At 36.3% G+C, this 20,751-nt stretch overlaps 1 protein-coding gene across 1 annotated transcript in view; it reads left to right on the forward strand.

Moving 5' to 3' along the window:
* The first annotated feature begins 12,927 nt into the window (after nt 1–12,927).
* The window catches only part of LOC122805797 (rhodopsin kinase GRK1-like), a 263,668-nt gene continuing 255,844 nt past the window's right edge, over nt 12,928–20,751 (forward strand). Inside the window, exon 1 of the mRNA XM_044076061.1 lies at nt 12,928–13,626. Coding sequence (XP_043931996.1) covers nt 12,928–13,626 — 699 coding nt within the window. The remainder of the gene's footprint in view (nt 13,627–20,751) is intronic.

Here is a 20,751-nt window from a genome sequence, read left to right on the forward strand (position 1 = left end):
GGAATTAATTGTTGACATTAATTGGTTAACACATATGCAAGTTAAAATAAAACATTGAAATATGACCAGTGCATTTATGAGACAAATAATCATGTTTTAAATAACATTTTATGCACAGCTTAGCCCAAAGTACTTTACAAGCAATGTAAGATGGCTAAATATTAAATTACTTTTTTTCATCGACATCCATATACAACTCTGGGTAATTGTTCAAAATGGTTTTATAAGAAACACAGTATTGCACAGAATGGAAGGGAATGCCTAATTACACTGCATGAGGAAAGCACCTTTTCCTTTCCGGAAACTGACAATTTGGTTTAGCCTATTGCTTAAACAGAATCCCATTCCTGTCAGTATAACTCTGCCATATATATTGCATACCAGACACATGCATGATCTTGGCATGAGAAATCACTTGTGTTGTTGTCTGAACTCTGTAAGTTTGAAACTGCACCCAGCTAACGACTTCTACTCTGCAGCAAATGCATCCTTGAAGGTAACAGCTGATGTAAGTTACACTGTAGATTGTTAGCCAGGTAATAACTGTTAAGCAGCTATTTCATACCTAAAAAGGTTCAATATTAACCAGGGTGCATAATATAGAAAATGATGGTTATGTCTCCTGTCATAACAACTTATTATGCAACACATGGATGCCAAGGCATTTACCTTGAAAGCTTTCAATGTGAGTCTTGGAATTCATATCAGGAACACTTAAGAAAGGGTTATGATCAGTGACCTGGTCATAATTCTTTGTAGATGCATTTGCTCCATGTATTTTCAGTTATATGGAAAAAAGTGCAGGGGTGCAGCGTGCTTTGCCAACTTTCAAAGTGGTCAAACAGACAACAATCAGAAACCAAGTGCTTCTTTGAAGAGAAAAGTACTTTAAAAGCTGTTAGACACTTGGTTCTGACACATTTTCTGTTTATCAGTGATCAGAGTGAAGTTCTGACAGCTGTTTTATCTTTTATTGTTCTTTTTCAAGATGGCACTATCCACTGTCAGGCCCTAACACAACAGCCAGTCTTAACAACATTTAGGTATGCTTATAAAGCTTTTGTTTAGCACATCAAAGTGCAGTTAAGATTGTGTTTTATGGTAGGGAACTGCTTAACAAGTTTACTCTTTTCCCAGTTTTTGGAATGAAGCCATGGTGTTCCATGCACTTCATAGCTATTTTAGCAAAGAACCCAGGAAGCATAGTGCATTAAAGAAAAAAAAGATACAATGCACGTTAAACAAATATTTTGATGTTAAAATGTACTACATGTGAAAGTCAACAAAAGCACTTTATTATAAAAAGGCAAAGCATCTTTTGAAAATTTAAAAATCTCCTAATGTTTTAATTAAATTTGCCCAATTAGTCCCCCACAACATTTCTGATACTATAAATGACTAAATGGAAACATCAGAATTCAAATCAAAAAGGACCAGTTTCTGTGCCTTGGATGTAGATTTTCAGAAATATGCTTGAATCTAAGACATGCTGAGCTACAGATCGCATGTCACTAGGTCTGAATCATGAGAAGGGTATTTGATAGAAGAAAGCTTGACTTAAGTCAGCTAATGTTCTGGAAATGATCTTTGCCAGACTGGCTATATGTAAGCAGTTATTTTATCTATCTATCTATCTATCTATTTACTTATTTATATGGTAATCAGATGACTGTATTGCTAACAAGTGATTCTTTTTCCCTTAATGTTGTGCAACTGTGGAGTTGGTATATGCAAGTCCTAGGGTTACAGGAGGGCTTTTGCTATTCATTTACCTTATTGGATCATATGATCATAGGAGGTTACTAGGCTAAAGGCCCTAGGGGCCTTACAAGCCTAGCCAAGTTAACTTTTGTTCCCAAGAGTGTCTGTTACAGGTAGACACTAAATTAGCACCCATTACTCATATCTAAGAGGGACACAGGTGGAACCCCTGGGGCAAATTTAAGGTCTATCCAGTGCCTGTTCTTGTATGTAACAAGCAGCTTTCAGAATTATAGGATTGACCACTTGTGATGCAAGAAGTCATATTGCTCAGCCGCTCATAGTGGAAGTGTTAAAATGGTCTCCTATTTAGAAAAATGAAAAGATACAGTCATATCAATACAGGAAGAATGTGAGAAAGATAAGTGATAAATGTGAGGCAGTAGTTTATCTCAGTAAGCATTTGGGAGAAAAAGGATAATGGTGTACGTAGGAAAGTATGGGAACTTCAGTGGTGAATATGGAAGTTAGAAATGGAAGTAGAGTAGCTAGTAATGTGCAAAAGGGTTCAGTGGGACTGGAGACCCAATGGATGAGAAAAGAAGCACCTAGTGCCATTCCCCAAGAGCAACAAATAAACAAAGTCTTTTCAAGCAAATAAAGAAAAAAATTTCTTCTGCTCTGAAACTGCAAGCTACTTGGTAGAAATTCAAGAAAGAACTTGCTACACTTGGATGAAAACCAATTGAGGACCTCAGACACCACTGCAAATGTAATATTGATTTATGAAGCCAGTACTGCACTCCCACACATCATATACCCCCAACAACTCTGGCCTAGGGAAGTTACTCCATTTGTCCCACTCTACTTCTGTCTCTGAGTGGGAAAATATAGAGGGTAGTGAAAGGCAAAGGGGCAAAAGTCCATGGACAGAGATGCTACATGAGGATTAGCAAGTAATGTGGTAAAGAGAAGGGTGAAAGGAGAAGGCAGGAGATGCAATCATAGAAGAGAAAATGAGGTGAATGAAGTCCATGTTGTGAGGCAGACTCTGACAGAAGTGTCAAATAATAAAGAGGCGATATAGCTGGAGTTGTCAGTGGAGTGAAAACAATTAACAGAACGAGAGGGAAGTGAGGATGGAGGGCAACACAACCAGAATGGGGGGGGGGAAGAGCTAGAAGGAAGAGTGTAGGAGGAATGTGAAATGGACCAGATGCCTCACAAGGAGTCAGTCAAACAAGAGATGAGGGTAGTAAAACTGGGGAGGTGGAGATGTAGATAGTAAAAGTAAGAACATGGGACAAGAACTGAAGAGGCAAGGTTGACTGTGAGAGAGAGAAGGAAGAGAGCTTTTGTGATGGAGAACGGAGACATGATATCAAGCAGGGCCATGGGGGTGAAAGAGAGAGAGACGCCTAGCCAGAGGATTGGAAGTAGCATTCTTATATGTTATCTATGCCAACAGCTAGAAAGGAGGCAGCATTGTTATATGTTATCTATGCCCACAGCTAGTATGGAGGTAGCATTCTTATATGTTATCTTTACCCACAGCTAGTACGGAGGTAGCATTCTTATATGTTATGTATGTGCACAGCTAGTATGGAGGTAGCATTCTTATATGTTATCTATGCCAACAGCTGGTATGGAGGTAGCATTCTTATATGTTATGTTTGCCCAGAAGTAGTACGGAGGTAGCATTCTTATATATCTATGCCAACAGCAAGTATGGAGGTAGCATTCTTATATGTTATCTATTCCCACAGCTAGTACGGAAGTACCATTCTTATATGTTATGTATGTGTACAGCTAGTATGGAAGTAGCATTCTTATATGTCATGTATGCCAACAGCTAGTACGGAGGTAGCATTCTTATATGTTATCTCTGCCCACAGCTAATATGGAGGTAGCATTCTTATATGTTATCTATACAAACAGCTAGTACAGAGGGAGCATGCTTATATCTTATCTATACCCAGAGGTAGCATTCTTATATGTTATCTATACCCAGAACTAATATGGAGGTAGCATTTTTATATTTTATTTATGCCCACAGCTTGTACGGTAGTAGCATTCTTATATGTTTTCTATGCCAACAGCTAGTATAGAGGTAACATTCTTATCTGTTATCTATGCCCACAGCTAGTACAGAAGTAGCATTCTGATATGTTATCATACCTCTCAACCTGGAAACATCAAAAACCTGGACAAAGGCTCATGAAAAATCGGTACAAATCTGTACATGAATTAACATAAAATTTGCGTACATAGTTATGTAACCCCACCCACTCCAATGGAATTGTGGATACCAATTTTCAAACACAAAATGAAGAACAGACAACCAAAATATGGCCCAGAGTCCTCTGCAGCCATTGTAATGTCCCATTATTTGGCTAGTTTGCCCCATTTACCATAAACACTGTAATGTGCATACTGCTTTACTTCTACAATGATTATTTGGATTTCATTTAAAACTTTTATTTTGAATTTTATAATACAAACACTAATAGACATCTGCTAAACAAAGCAATACAGTCTTACAATGAAAATAGACTTAGCATTAAAACTTTTCTTCCCTTGAAGCTAGCATTCATTGAAACAGCATTGAAACCCACATTCAAAGAAAATGTATCAGGCCAGTGGTGGATAAAGATTATCTTTGGGCTGTTTTCAAATCATAGGACCCTTGCATATGAAACACACATGTGTTCTTTGATAGACCTTCCTGACTGTATTAAATTATATTCCTTGTATACTACAGCGCACGTGTTAGAGCATGTTTTAAATTTATTGTTTTGAACATTTTTCCAGTAAGCAATGAAACAAAATGCATGAACCAATAATGACAAAACTGCCCAATGCCATCATAAAAGCCTACTCAACCTTCTACAATCCACCATTAACAGTAAATATGCACAATCTCTGCAGAAGTAAACATCATCTAAATAATTCCACATTAAAAAGATCTGTAACTAATGAAGACATTGCTGCTAGCAAACATGTTTATATTTCATTGTTTCATCTACAAGTAAAGTGTCTGCTGCCCTTGAAGAATAAATTGCCTATGTTACATTAAAAAAATGTGATAAGCTAGTAATATTTCAATAGGGAATGGATGGCAAAGTGATAACAGGTTCATAGTTACTAGGTATATCTATCAAAGGAGGACAATCTCATGACTGCAGCATCCACCCTCTTTAAAAGTACAACACAGTACAGTATCAGCAATCCATCTATATACTGTGGGATTAGAACCCACAGGCTTCTGCAGCAAAAGCAAGTACACTACCTGTTGTGCTACTAACAATGCAAGTAGACTTTGCATAAGCAGCACTAAACTTTTCTTTGCCTGAAGAAGTGTGCAGCACAAGAAATTAGGAAAAAGCCAAATATATTGGGGGGAGGAAACATTTTAAACATTGCTTGTATAATCTTAGAAAATTTCTAGAATAAAATGTTGTGTTACCATGTGTTTCCTGAAAGATAGGAAGACTGAAACTTAAATGACTATCATTATTTACCAAATTCAGTTCTCACTGATTTGCCAGAAAACCACACATTTTATTTTACATTTCTTTATCAGGAAATCCCCACTTGGAACAAAGCCAGTTTTTAGCAGAGGTTCCAGTCACATCTTTGCATCATGAGAGAAAACCCACACAAACACTGGGAGGACATGCAGACTCCACACAGCAGGCACTTCAGTCAAGAATCAAACCAAAGAACCTCTTGCTGTGAGACAACACTACCACTGCACCACTGCACCATCTGAATTTTAAGAGGAACAGACCAAAAGTATGAGCCAAACATTCCAGACATTCTGTAAAAAATTGTACAACAGAGAGCTACAACTCCTTCAGTCAGACGTGGTGGTATGAGTAGAGAACTCAGGCTCTTGCTTCTTGTACCTAATGTACAGAGTTTGGCCCTGAGTAACCCTAACCACCAGGTATTCCTAACAGGGGCATTACACACACACACTCAGGAATTGTGGCACCCCATTATTTGGACCTCAAAACTGGTAAAAAACAAGAAATTCAGTATGGTTGAGAGGTATGTATGTCATCTGTGGCAGCAGCTAGTACTATGAGGAAGCAGAGGTTTAGGGAGAAAGGCTTTGGTTTTGGTACAAACACAGGAATAGAGCAGGAAAAGAGACTAGTTCCATGCCAGGGACAGACTCCATCTTAGGCCAGAAGGGATAGTGGTCATCACAACTGGTTTAGAAAGATTATATTACTGTGGAATGCAAGGAGTATGGATAAGAAGATGGGAGCTGCAAGCAGTGATGCAGGAGTGGAAAGCGTACATTACTTGTATTTTGAAAACCTGTGCCAGTGATAAGATGGGAAGGAGTTGGTGGTGTCCAGGTATATGTTGTTCAGAAGTGATAGAGAAGGGGGAGACATAAGTGGAGTAGTGATCTACACAATCCATGGTATCAAATTCAAGGTGAGAGAGTAGGAGGAACACCAGCTCATGGAGAGAGGGACACTGATAGTACCTATGCCAAATGTCCTGCAGTATTGGTACTGGAAGGTGGCATGGATTGGCCCTTCTGACATATTAAGAAAGGATGATAAGAGAATGAAGGAAAGAATAAAGGAATGGGATAGGAGAAGATGTTTATAGTTATGGACCATCTGAATCTTCTAGATGGAGGCTGAGATATTTCAAGATCAGGGAGGGGTGATAGGGAAACTAAGAGTTTATTTTTTATTTTATTTTTTCCTTTCTCCCCTAACCTCCTGCAGCCAACCATCAGCTTTCACCAGCTCTGCTCCTTGTTCACTTGGTCTCCTGGAACCATTATCCACTCCCAGGCTCAATCAAGGTCATGTCTGGGTCAGTCAGGTGATTTAGGATGCTGCTGCTGCAGCATCAAAATACTTCTGGGGTATGAGACCAGAAGGCCATCACCATGTGACAGCACTGTGAGCTCCACAATGAATGTCTTTGTCCAGTGCATGCAGGCTTCCAACAGTTCACAACCTCCCAGCCCAGTGGTATACTGTTTGGCTCACCAGGTTCTTAATACTGATATTGCAGTGGCCCTAGGTAGCTAGTGTCAGCCGCTCAGTCCTGCCTCCCCCATCTAGTTCATCCAGTACCTGTGCTGTTAGTTAAACATGAGTCTTCTGGGCACAGTCAGTGATTGGGAATGTATATTTATTTATTTTTAATTTTACACACACACACACACACACACATATGTTAATATATATTATATATATATATATATATATATATATATATATATATATATATATATATATAGATCTCTTTCAAATAATCAAAGTACCAGAATGTTGAATCTTGATACATCAAGACGACTTTGCCGAATGATCACAACATCAAACATCAAACCTGGAACATTGAAACCAACTCCTTGAGCAACCTTGTTCAATCTAACACTAAAAAAACTCTCACAAAACATCAACAAAAACCTCCCGGTGAACAACATAAATAAATAATTCACCCTACACCACATTTTCAAAGTCCAGAACTTCCTGCACCCATAATGCTACATCACCTTAAAGGAACACAACTCCTGAAAATAACCAAACTAGGTTAATAACTAATTTCTCCATATTTGCAGGAGGTAAGCCCCCCTACCCCATCCCCCCATAAATTAAATATACCAACTACAACATCACACTACCACAAAGAAAAGGGCATATTTACATGCACGTTAACCTTGCTGTTACTGACTACACATCAGTAGCCTGTATTCAATGTTCTGGGTTTGATGTTCTGTACGTTCAATGTTGTGTTAAAAATTTAAAAAACATTGTTAATAAAGTTGCTTACTGCATAAATACTCCCATGAAAATAAGTTTTGTGTACAGTCATGTAGACTATGTTTATCATTCAGGCCTATTTCTTATTATATTGTATTTCATATTATGCATATATCATCTTATGTTCAAGCATGCATTAGGATGTTAGAACTTTAATTGTCTTCCAAAATATGTAACAGAAAGAAAAATACAAGTTTCAGATGCTGAACTTTTCCTGATGTGGAGCTGTTGGAAGACATGATTGTATTCCCCAGCTGGACATTGGCTAGCCTGTTTTTTTCCTTCCAATCCCAACTTCAGCTGCCTTCTGATATTTTCATTTAATACATGACAGGCATGTCCCTTGCTAATGCTTAATTCCTTAAGATTTAAAGACACATAACAGCTATAATCAACTCACATACCAAAATCACTTTATAAAACCTCAACAACTAGTTCTACTGATCTACAATAGAAAGTACTGATTTATCTGACATTGCTGCACTCGCCTCTGAATAATGATGTGCATTTTTCTCAACAGTTCAACATCCATAATACCTATATAAGAAAAAAAACTTTTCTTCCAGAACACTTAAGCAATATGTAGCTGAAATTAAAACCAGTAATACCCATGAATAGGCTTTTCTTCTTTATTTCATGATCCTCCTACCAACACCTCTTACTATACACTGGAGCATCTAATTACCTTTCTATACATTTTTAGTCCACTTACTGATGAGCACTTTTACTTTATTGTAACTTGCTGTAACTTATCTCATTCACAAAAATGTGTAAACTGTATCTTACCATCTGCTATACTATTCTGTACCAAGTAAGCTGTAATGAAATCTTGACATCTATTATAGCTTGTTGACAATTTTATTTATTTATTTATTTGACATTTATTTACCAGGATTATCCGATTGGACACCAGGTGTCCTTTTTCAGTAGACTCCTGGGGAAAAAAGCTCCACAGATTACAGAGTAATTAAATAATAGTTAAAAAAGTTTGACAATGCTAACAATAGTTATAGTTTAGAGAGTTTGAGAAGTTGTTATCAGAAGATTCAAAGTAAAGAAAGTTAACAAGGTTTAACAATGCATAACAATAACTTTAAGAATTAACAATGTTAAAAGAGTTTGACAAGTTGTTAGCAGAAAATTGTTCTCAAAAAACATAGTAGTTAAGCATAGGTATAGTATATATACAAGCAACATAATAGAGAGACTGTACTAGGTATTTACATTGTGTTCTATCTGCTTAGGGGTGTAGTTTAAGACAGTGGAAATGTGACTAGTAAGGGGGTCTGGGGTAATAGGCTGGGTTAGGAGGTGGGTTTGGGGAGGGTCGTTGCAATTACATAGATTGTATTTATAGAACTGTGATTTAAGGAGTTTTTTTTAATGTAGCAGTGTATATTTGGGGACCAAATTACTAGTAATAACATTAAAATATACTGTCCATAAACCATATTCAGGTTCTAAACCAAGCCACCTTATATCTAGCCTAAAACATCAAATAAAATTGTATTAAATTACATTATACACTATATCTCCTACTAGTTCTTCCCAAAAAAGCCACCACTAGGGACACAAGAAAGAGTTGTGGTGTTGAATCCATAAACTATGGTCTCACAAAGATTAATTAAGTTGATTTTTAAAATGTATTGAGTTAAGCACTCTTCTTCAGGTCTACATGAAAACAGACCACACATCCTAAAATACACAATTCTAAACAATTATGTTATAGTCACAACAATTTCCCCTTTATGCGATATAAAAATTATAAAATACATTATTATCTAAGTAAAAAACATATGCAAAAATATACATGTGAATGTAAAATATACAGAACACTGAAAAAATATTGATTGAAAAAAAAGTAGTTAAAATTCAGTTCAAACTCATAATTTACCAGCTCTTAGTTTTTCTACCTGCAGAACTTTATAAAATTATCATTTAATCAAGCTAATTTTAATTAAAACATTTGAACTTCATTTAGGGATAGTCAGTAAGGAGAGTTTATGAAATAGTTGCATCTATGTGAAGACCCAACATCCCCAGTATATAAAGAATAGTGTGATAAAAAAATCTAATTATTTCACATGAGCACACTGACAAGATAATGAGCTCATGTTTGATGTAAATGAGATTAAGGGTATGTTTTACAGAGAGGAGTTTTATAATTGTTGTGGTAACTAGTATGTGTTATAGATTCAAAAGAAATCAGTCACATTCTGTTTAATGAGTTGTCCAGATTACTTAAACAATGGTCACAAACCCACTGTCTTTGAATATGACAGGTCTTAATTTGACATATACTGTAAAATATTATAATAGGACTTCAAGAACTCTCAAAAAATAATTAGACAATATATACGAAAGTAGTTTCTGCAATTATAACAGATTTTTAAATGATGGCCCTTTTGTCATTTTGATCAGTTAGTATAAAGTAACAGGCGCCAATGAGAAATCTGATTGTAATAGGGGAAAATGCATTAAATGTAGCTACGTGCATGACATGTGAACATTTTTATGTTGGAAAGGTACTTCCAGAAAATTTTGAGCATCATTATGATATACACAGTAAAATGTTATACATTATATGGACATACCACAGCTTAAATGACAGAGTCAGCTTTAGAAGGTGGCCTAAAATAGCATCTTGGATAGAGAGAGATGGAATCACAACAGAACCTGGATGAGACCTACCCATATGGCTTAACGACTATCATTACCATAAATTCCTCCACTTCTCTGTTCTTATTTTCTTGTAGATGCTATTTAGACTCAATGGTTCACTTTACCTCTTCTCCTTGCTTAACCCTCAGGTCATGACCTACTTCAGTATAACTTCAGTCCACAGTCCCCACGTACAAGATATGCTTCTGTTTATTTGCTTGTAGTTTAATTAATTGCTTCACAGGCCTTGTCAGTCACATCTCTACTTGTCATCTTTCATCTTGATTGTATACACATTTACATAGAAAATCTGTGAGAAAGTCATTCCATATCCATTAGAAATCAATAGAATCTGATAATTGTATGTCTCAGTTGCTGATTTTTCCAACATAATTGATTTTTAGACTACTTTGCTGGCCCTTTAGCACACTAATTAGATTTCTGTTTGTAACCCCTATAACCTTGGCTCAAAATTAAATCAAATTGAATAAGATCACTGGAAGCATGACTAAGTCAGGCTAACAAAGCTAATATATATATTTCCTTTCCTGAAATGTCGACAGAACTATTTCCTGGCAATGCATTGATGATGATGATGGATAAGGCCAAAACGTGTTCCACATATTACATTTTTATAAGATTCTTTATAAAAATGGCAGAGTTTCATTATGAACACATATCTAAGGAGATATTTATATTTATTTCTTAATAAGCATGTAAATGCATTGGTTTCAGGAACCTTTTTAACCACAGTTTCAGACAAAATAACATGAAACAGGGACAGAAACTACACAGGAAAGACAAAACAAATCTACTGTTGACAGATAAATAGTAGTTGTAAATTACTTATGTAAGATTTACAGCAGTAATAATACAAAGAAATGCACAATAAGTCAATGGTGTTGACTGGCAGAGTAACCAAACAGAGAGCAAATTAAATGGTGGTAAGTAAATAACAGTCATGAAATACTTATACAAAATTATATAACACTAATACATCAAACAGTAGTAATGCAGACAAATGCATAATAATTTAGTAAGTTGATTGAAAAAACAATGGCACAGTTTGACTCTGCCATTATTTCTCAAACTTTGGTATTGTAGGTGTTTATGAGGTAATCTCTGAACCTTTTCTGAAAATATGCTGTATATGAGTTATTTTTGATAAGCTATTCCAACTTACTGCAACAGTATTTCTAAAAGCCCTCTTCCAGAGTCCCAGTTTACATGTGGGTCTTGTACATGTTGGGACTCCATGGTCAGAAGATCTGAGGAGGCAGTGACAAGCTGCTATACAGACTTTTTGACCCAGAGGTAGACAGTGCTCCTTTCTTAATAATTAAAAAGTATGTTTAATAGAAAGAGACTTGTGTAGTATTGGGCAGAGGTTTTTAATAGCAGTAAGCACTGATGTTGTTTTTAATCCAATGAGGAAATAAATGGCCACATTTTATTAGACATCCCTACATGGTAGAACTAATGGATATCTGTCCTTCTTTAGACACTGGTCCAACAGGCATACAACCATCCATAGTAGCAATAAACAGGCTAAGATCCATATTACAGAGAATTATGCAGTCAGCTGGTCATGCTGGTATGGGGATCTCAGGGCAAGAATAATGTAAGTTGGAGATCAGGTCTCTAAACTCATTAAAGTTAAGATACCTTTATCAAGAATTACTTGGCATTAGCTCGATATAAATAAATGATACTTGTCATATATAGACAGGCCTAGATCTGTGGACTATATGAAATATAAATGTGTATTCATGGAAAAAAACTCAAAGCAGAAACAATTATGGTGTGCTAGTTGGTTAGGTAAGACTTGCAATTGTGGCAGCTTAGAATGTAACATTTTATGATTTTGTTTTTCATTTTATATGTTCTGTTTTATCACTTTACCTTCCTACACCTTTAAGCCATGGTTTTCCCAGCTTCACCACCTGGTGTATTACTTCTCTTCCAACCTGAAAACACTTTCGGCTTTACTCTCTGTATTGAAATACCTTAAGATTCCTGGTGTTGAAAGGATTTTTCTCTAATTTTACGAATTAGCCATCCCACATACATGTACTACCTGTACTAAGCTGTGAAATCATTCTGCTCATGGTGGTGCTGTCACATTAAGTATTGCACTTATTATTTAAATATGGAACAGGCTCCGATAGTCAAGCTGTTGACATCATAATCCAAAGGTGTTACCTATTGATCGTGGTTTATTCTTAACTATAATCTATAATGTACCTACACAATAATATATGTAAACTCATATACCTTCTTACATTGGAAAAAGAGAAGATCTGGATTTTTTATCCTTCATGGTATGTTTATCTATTTGCAGCATGTGCTGTTTTCTGAACTTGGGTCATTAATAATGACAACAATGGCAGTATATGTGTTCCTGCAATAGGCAATGCATTCTCAGCCTTCACTTTAGTTTCTGCAGTACATAATGTCCTGTACTCCTGAAGAGCATTTGAATGTATGTTGCATGCATGTTTGATACCTGCATGTCTGTAAGCATATTGTATAATTTAATGAAGTGCTGTGTCTTTGTAGAGTTCACATAATTTGATAACAGCGCAAGCAGAGGCATGAAACTGAAAGCATGATTAAATGCATTAACAAGCACCTTTAACAGATGTCAGTTTATTATCACAAAATTATTTTGTTTCACAAAGCAAATAAGGATAATGTATTGTGAAATAATATGTCTTATTGAAGCTGCTTTCTTTCCTATCAAATTACTTTGAAGGTATATAAGATGGATTTTGGAGGCCTAGAGACAGTGGTTGCCAACTCTGCATATGTGGCTGCTCGAGGGAGTATGGACAGTAATGCACCATATGCAATGCGAAACAAGAAAATGCGTGCTCGACTCAAACTTCCCCATATTACTGAGTGTGAACACCTGAAGAACCAGATTAACTTAGACTTCATCAATATCTGCTGCAAACAGCCAATTGGTAAAAGACTCTTCATGCAGTTTTTGGAAAACACAGCAGAGTTTAAAACTGCAGGTGACTTTTGGAAGGATGTGGAGGAATATAACATGGCTGAGGAAAAGGATCGCATTGCAAAGGCTCAGAAATTAGTAAACACATATTACGAGTCTAGCTCCAAGGAGTTCTGCTCTTTTTTGGAAGACAAGGCCATCCTGAGAGTGAAAGAGGATGCAAAGAATGGAAGGAGTGATCTGTTGCAAGAATCTGATAAACAATTGATGAAATACTTGGAGGAAACAACGCTGGAGACTTACAAAAACAGTATGTACTTTCTGAGGTTTCTGCAGTTTAAGTGCCTGGAAAAACAACCTATCACAGAAGAGTGGTTTATGGATTTTAGAGTCCTTGGAAAAGGTGGATTTGGAGAGGTGTATGCGTGTCAGATGAAAGCAACAGGCAAGATGTATGCCAATAAGAAACTGAATAAGAAGAGGCTGAAGAAGCGCGATGGCTATGAGGTAAAGTTCATTATATTGTGAAAAATATAAATACATGCATGCATGCATAAAATAAATGACTTGTGGCTTTTCATTGCAAGGCTGGACTGCTGATGATTGCATGTCATGACAGGTAACAGTATGAAACTGTAAATCACATATGCATTATACAAAATGTCTGCACAATGTTAAATGCTGCTAGTTTAATTAGGAATTGTCATACAGTACATGAATAGATATTTTTTTTTTCTTAAACTGAATCTAATGGGCACTTCTTCATACTATTTTAAAATAGTGGCTGACAGCAGTTCTCCTTAACTATTGCACATATTTACGTTGGGGGCCATATTTTGTTCTCTTCTGTGCAAAATTTTCTTGCTAAGGGCTTTAACATGTTGTTTGATTTTTCAGTGTGTAACACATGAAATACAGAACAATCTGTTAGATGCTAAAAGTACATGTACAGTTAATTTATATTTTTTTCTACTCCACCCTACCACTGTGCTCAATAACACTTTAGCAACCCATTTTCATATATATAATGACACTGCTGTAATCAGTTTCCCAATGTCAAAGATTCAAATAAAGGTTTATTATATTATATTCATTAAAAACAAATCAGTGGTGTAAATTAAGAAACTGACATAAATATTAATGAGCATTTGCTACAAGACAAGACTGTGGTGGTGGTGCTGCGGTATCGTTGTCACCTTACAGTAAGATGTCCTGTTCAATTCTCAGCTAAAGCGTCTTCTGTGTGGAGACATGCATGAATGGGTGTACTTTCATTGAAGGTTGTGCATCAGGGCTGGCAACTCGGCACGTAAAAATCCACTGACAATCATTAGCGGACTGGAGTTATGCTGTGGCGACCCCTAACCGGGAAAAGCCGAAAGACACAACAACATTCTCTACAAGACAAGGAATAACTTCAATTTAGGACTGAGGAATGAGCCTTAAGGGACCTCGTTATGCAGCTGAGCAGAAAAGAACACAAAGTCATCCAACTACTTTATGCTGGTGGGTGCAAGTCTCCATTTTCTCTAATCTCATAGGTTCATTCTAGGTTATCAGTTTGCAGACTGTTACAAGACTAGCCAAAGGTGAGAATCAAACTCTCTACATTGTGTCTGTAAGATAAAGACTTTAACCATTATGCCAACCCTCAACCTTTTACTCCTCATGAAATGGAGAAAAGCACTTACTTTCATTCCATCCCATCAATGAGACTGGAAGGGGGGAGATTCCCAGAGTGGAAGTTCTATTCCTCTGCACTAACATAACAAAATACATACAAGAATTTACCAAAGATTTTTGTTTCTGTTTTCCTTTCATTTTCTCTCATCACTGGTTTATTTCATTGTTGTTGTATTTCTTTTATCTTCCTCCCACCATCTTTCTTTTTTTTTCCTGTGTTCTTTCTTTCGTTCCTTCCATTTTCATTCATATCTGCATTTAATAAAACTGCCATTCCTCACCCCCACCACTGAATAACCCGTTCATTGCAGACTCACCATCCAATATAATTCCACCGGTATTTTCCAGCCAAAGTTTAAGAATCTTCACTTTTCTGGTCCTGCAAGTATGAAGCCCTGCTATGATTTTATCAGACTGCCGTTTCTATTAATGGACTATGACCTAACTTTCAATAAATTGTATGGAACTGGAGTTTTCAGCAGGACATCTAGTGGATTGCACTGTTAAAATGATGCCACTGTCATTGTACTGTTTTATTCTGAATGGGGTTTCATCATCATAAGTGAAAAAAATTAACTCTTTTAGGAGAAAGAGTGCTGATATAAGATTGTTAAACATGAGGGGCAGATGAGTTTACAATTTACAAGTTAAGAGCCTATTTTTAACCTGGTAAATGAAGTGTCAGATCTTTCTTGGTTTATAATATCTTCACCCACAAATCTGAAAAATAATCTTTTCTTTATAGTGCCTCATGCATGTGATTGATGTTATTTTTTCAGACAGTCCAGTAAGCTATTTTGCATTTTCTGCTTAAAACAATTAACATAAAATCTGAAAATTATACTTTTTTTTGTAAGGAAGGTTGACAAAAACACTTGGGACAAAAAAGTATTGAAGAACATGAACATTGTGAAGATGTATCTTAGTGAATATGGTATTGCACATTTACACTTTTCAAATGTTTTATTCCAGAATATATATATATATATATATATATATATATATATATATATATATATATATATATATATATATATATATACACACACACATACATATACATAGCTACACACACACATATACATAGCTACACACACACACAAACGTGTGTGTGTGTGTGTGTGTGTGTGTGTGTGTGTATGTGTGTGTGCATCTATATGTGTATATCTATCTATATAGATAGATATACTTGAGCATCTATTGAATGTTAACAGCTGCATTTCTATGAATCCAAACTTTTTCAGCTCTAATGCAAAATGTCACACTATCACTAGTTAGGAAATCTAGGTTTAGATGGTTTCCATCCATGTTTTGTAAAATTATGCCCCCTCTAATATGCAGACATTTTGCTTGTGCATCCATTTTCTCATCAAGTCATGACTTTCTTCCTCTGCCCATGAACAAGGCCTTAGTATTCCCTATCCCTAAGAGAGACCTCCAGCCTTTTATACCCGTCATTTTAGACTGTTCTTACTTGTCAAGTCAAGATTATAGGGGCAGTTATGTTACAGCAATCGTTAGGTTCTCAGCACATGTGTTCTATTCATTTATTTATGCATTTATTTTGGCTTTGTTTACTGGGAAATAAGACTGGGTAATACTCATTTTCAGTCCAGGACTGGAGAGAAAAGCTCTATTTTCTTACATTGCATTATACCTACTTTCAATTAAACACAGAGTAGTTACATTTCTATTTTCATTTATACACAAACAATAGTTACATTTATACATTCTACAATTTTACAGAGGTGGAAGTTACTAAAGAGAAAGCCCATGTGCCACTTAGTGGATTGTACAGTCGGCTGTTATGTATAAAAAATGTTTTGTCATTTTAGTGAGAGTTTGAAAATATTCTGCTTAAGGAGAGTATTTGGAGAGTATTGTACAATGAACACAAAGTCTTAACCTTGTGATGAGCATGTGCAGGCCCAGGACTGGTTAACATGTTCTTTAAGCAGGGATTTCAAGCTATTGAGTAGTCAGAGAGTTTTATTTATGTGGAAATACTATTCCAGAGTTTAGCAATATATTGGGAGTAGATCAAGGCTCCGGCAACATTATTTGACTTATTTGTAAGTAATAAGATTTTGTTACTAGAGTACAGGTCCCTTACTGGGAGTAATAAATTTTGTAGTACAGGGTATTTTTCTGGATAATGAATGAGTTTGTGTGCTATAGTTAGTTGTGAATATGTAAGGTAGTTGTATAACTCAAACCAATTTAGTTTCTTTAAACTATGACAATGGTGGGTCGTATGAGTGAGATTGGTGGTAAATTTAGCTATTGTATTGTAGCAGCAAGTGAGTTTCTTTCTTTTTGTATCATTTAAGTTTGCAAGGATAGGAACGGTGGATAAGACATTTGGTAATAAGAAGGTGGTGGCTGCATTTTTCTTGCGGTATCTATAAGGAATCCATTAATCCTATAAAGGGAGCTTAGTTTCTGGTGTGTATATTTAATAGTGCGCAATGTATGCTGGTCGTATTTGAGATTGTCATCCATTATAACACGTAGAAGTTTATTGTGAGTTACAGTTTTGATGACAGTATTATTTACTGACTTTATGGTAAAAGATTGCTTTGTATTTTGGCAGTTTTTTGAGGTAAAAAGCATTAACTTAATTTTCTTGGGGTCAAGTAGGCGGTTTGATTCTTTGAGCCAGGTTTCTACAGAGGAGAAAGCTTTTTGGGTAATGTCTTGGAGATTATTTATTGTTGAGGCTGCACATATTAATGTTGAATCATCTACACACTGAACTAAACTAGCCTGGTGAGTGGAGGCATGGAGGTCATTAGTAAATATATTAAATAGGAGAAGGCCCAGGATAGATCCCTGAGGGACACCTGTGGTAACTGATTAAAAAGATGAGTAGGTTCTTTTCCATTTAATGGTTTGTTGCCTTCCAGATAGGTAGCTAAGAAACCATAACAATGACTATTGTGAAAGTCCTATTGTGGAGAGTTGAATGAGTAGTTGCTGGTGCGAGACTGTATCACATGCCTTTGACAAGTCTAAGAACGCAGGCCATTGTTTCTATGGTGTTCTTTTATATTGGAAAAATATAGTAGTGCAATAGAGGTGCTCTGCTGGAGCTGAAAGCCATGTTGTGTTTCTGGGAGCAGGTTATTTGAGGTTAGGTATTGCATGAGCTGCATATGGATACATTTATCTAATATTTTGAAGAGGGGGAAAGAATTGCTATTACTCTTTAGTTGATAAACTCTGTAGATAGGTGTGGTGGTATGATGTAGGATTTTTTTCACAGTGATGGGACATATCTTTCTACTATGGACCTATTAATTAGTATGGACACAGGGAAGGGTATGACTTCTACTGCCATTTTTAGTTAGTCTGATGGTAGATGGTTTATGGTTTACCTTCATATTGTTGAAGTGCACATGTGCGAGGACAGATGTGCAAAAGTACAATCTCAAAAGTTGGGAATGTCGACACTGAATTGCCAAATTCACAACTGAGTGAATGCCAGTGTGCATTCAATCATGTGAATTTGGCAGCTCGGAGTGCAGATTGCACTACAGTGGGGATCGGAATATGTACCCCTTCTCCTCACTGTAGTGCAATCTAGGAGTTAGTATATTAAATTAGCAGGGTGTGTGGGGGTCCAGTCCCCCACATGGGGGTGCAGGGGGGCTTGCCCCCCTGCATGATGGTGTTTGGAGACAACCAGAAATGTTGGGTGTTTCGAAAACATTCAACATTCCCGGAATGTCAAATTCTTTGATCAGCACTTTCGCTGTTTTAAACATTCGAATGTGCAGTTTCTGACTTTATGAGTCTGATACTTGCCTGCTCGCATATTTTGTTTGTGCCCTTGTAAAGGTAAACCATGGTCTACAGCTACTGAAGTAGTTTTTACTTTAAGGAACAACCTCATTATGAGTGACATAGGTACTGAACATAAATTGATGAGCTGTGGGTGGTTTTGATTGGACAGGGCTAAAGAGAGGGGTCAGATGTATCAGTGACTAAGAGAGATAATATTGATTGGATAAAGTAGGAATTAAACTGAGTGGGGATAGAGTCTGTTGTATTGTCTGTTTTCGGAGAGGGAGTGGTGGCCTTTCCAGGGTGGAGTAGTTTATTTAGTGAGGACCAAGGAAGTTTTGGGTTGTTTTGATGTTTGTCTTGTAGTTTGGTATAATATGTTTTCTTTTCCTGTTTGACATGGAATTTTATAAGGTTTCTAAGCTGTCTAAATTGCTAGAAGGCATTTTAAGTTCTATTTTTTTATACCAATTTTTCCAGTCTTTATCCCTCTTTATTGTCATTTTTCGTTTCTTTTGTCAGCCATGGTGAGGGATTGAACTTTACTCTTTTATTATGTAATGGTGCTAAATTATTTAAGGTCGGTAAGAATATGTTATTACAGTGTTCTACAGCAGTGTCTAGTGGCATTGCTCTAAATACATTCCAGTTGTATTATTTTAATATTTCATTGAAAATACCTTTGCTGAAATTAGTTGTATTTCATATTTGATTATAGATAATATGTCTATCTAGGTTATGGTGAGTTCTAATTGCATAAGTTGGTATGTGGTGACTTATACCATCCAAGAGGTGGCTTACTTTTGTCAGTCTGTCTCTGGTTCATTGTAAGAATCCAGCCTAATGTTGAGTATCTTCTTATTAATTGTCTGAAGTTGTACAAGTTTATGGGATTCAGTGGAGCTGATGGAATATATGAATTTCCAGTCTATATTTAAGACTCTAAGCATTGTAGCTACATGGTTAATTTGTTGTGATATCCATACAGGATGCTTTCAGCAGTATCAGTGTTAATCCTTGGTGGTAAATAAATTTCTGTTAAACATATAGTTTTCCTATTATTGATTTTTTAGGAATGTTATTAGAAGTTCATTATTGTTAAGTTTGGATATTGTTTGTGGAAGTAAGTTGATAGGGAATTTTTATAGATGATTGCTACACCACCTGCACGCTTGTTTTATCTGTCATGCCTGAATATATTGTATCCTGGTGGGGGGAGGGGGGTAATCGCATTATCCTTTATTTCTTTTTTAACCAGGTTTTCAGTAGCTGTGACTACATCAGGAGTGTATGTGTCAAGGTAGGCATGTATGTCATGGATTTTATTCCACATAGTTCTTTTTTCATATTTAGTTGGGTGAGTATGGGTTCTGCTTTTTGTTGAGATGTATTAAGTGACTGTTTTATTTTGAGGATAGAAGTGATGGTTTTATAAACAGTGAGACCAGGGTTGGAGTAAATGTCTTTGCTAATTCTGAACTGATATTTTACAGAGGGAAGAGTATGACCAATTATATTTTGGTCTTGGTTTGCTATTTGATCATAAATTTGGATACTTAGTTTTGAAATATTTATGGTGCCTTCTATGCGGAGTCTGCATGTCCTTCCTGTGGTCGCGTGAGTTTCCTTTGGGTGCTCCGGTTTCCTCCCACATCCCAAAGACATGCAGTAGGTGGACTGGACACTAAACTGGCCCTAGGTGTGACTGCATGCATGTGTGTGCCTTCTGTGGAAGGTTGGGTGTTGGGCTGGCAACTCAACACTGTAAAATTCCACTGCCAATCATGAGCGGACAGATGATCCACTGTGGTGATCCCTGACAGGGAAAAAAGCCAAAAGAAGAAGAAGAAGTTTTGAAATATTTATAGATAAATAAATCAGCTATGGTTTGTTTGTAGAGATAGGATGTTATGGATAAAGACAGGCTAAGTAGATATTGATATTCTTTCTGAGGATTAGTTGAAGTCCTAAGTATTTGAAAGAGGTGGATTTGATAATTGGTGATGAAAACTAGGAGAGTGAGGAGGATTAGTACAATAATCTGAGTTAGGGGCATCTTACTTAACTTGGGTTTTATATTTGTTGTAATTTCGGGCTAGAACATGTTAAGAGGGTACTGGGTTGGTTGTAGAGATGCAATTTAATAGTTATGGGGCAAGGATT

Source organism: Protopterus annectens, chromosome 7.part0 (genome assembly GCF_019279795.1).
Source record: "Protopterus annectens isolate FY-2018-M chromosome 7.part0, PAN1.0, whole genome shotgun sequence".
NCBI classification, from domain to species: Eukaryota; Metazoa; Chordata; order Ceratodontiformes; family Protopteridae; genus Protopterus; species Protopterus annectens.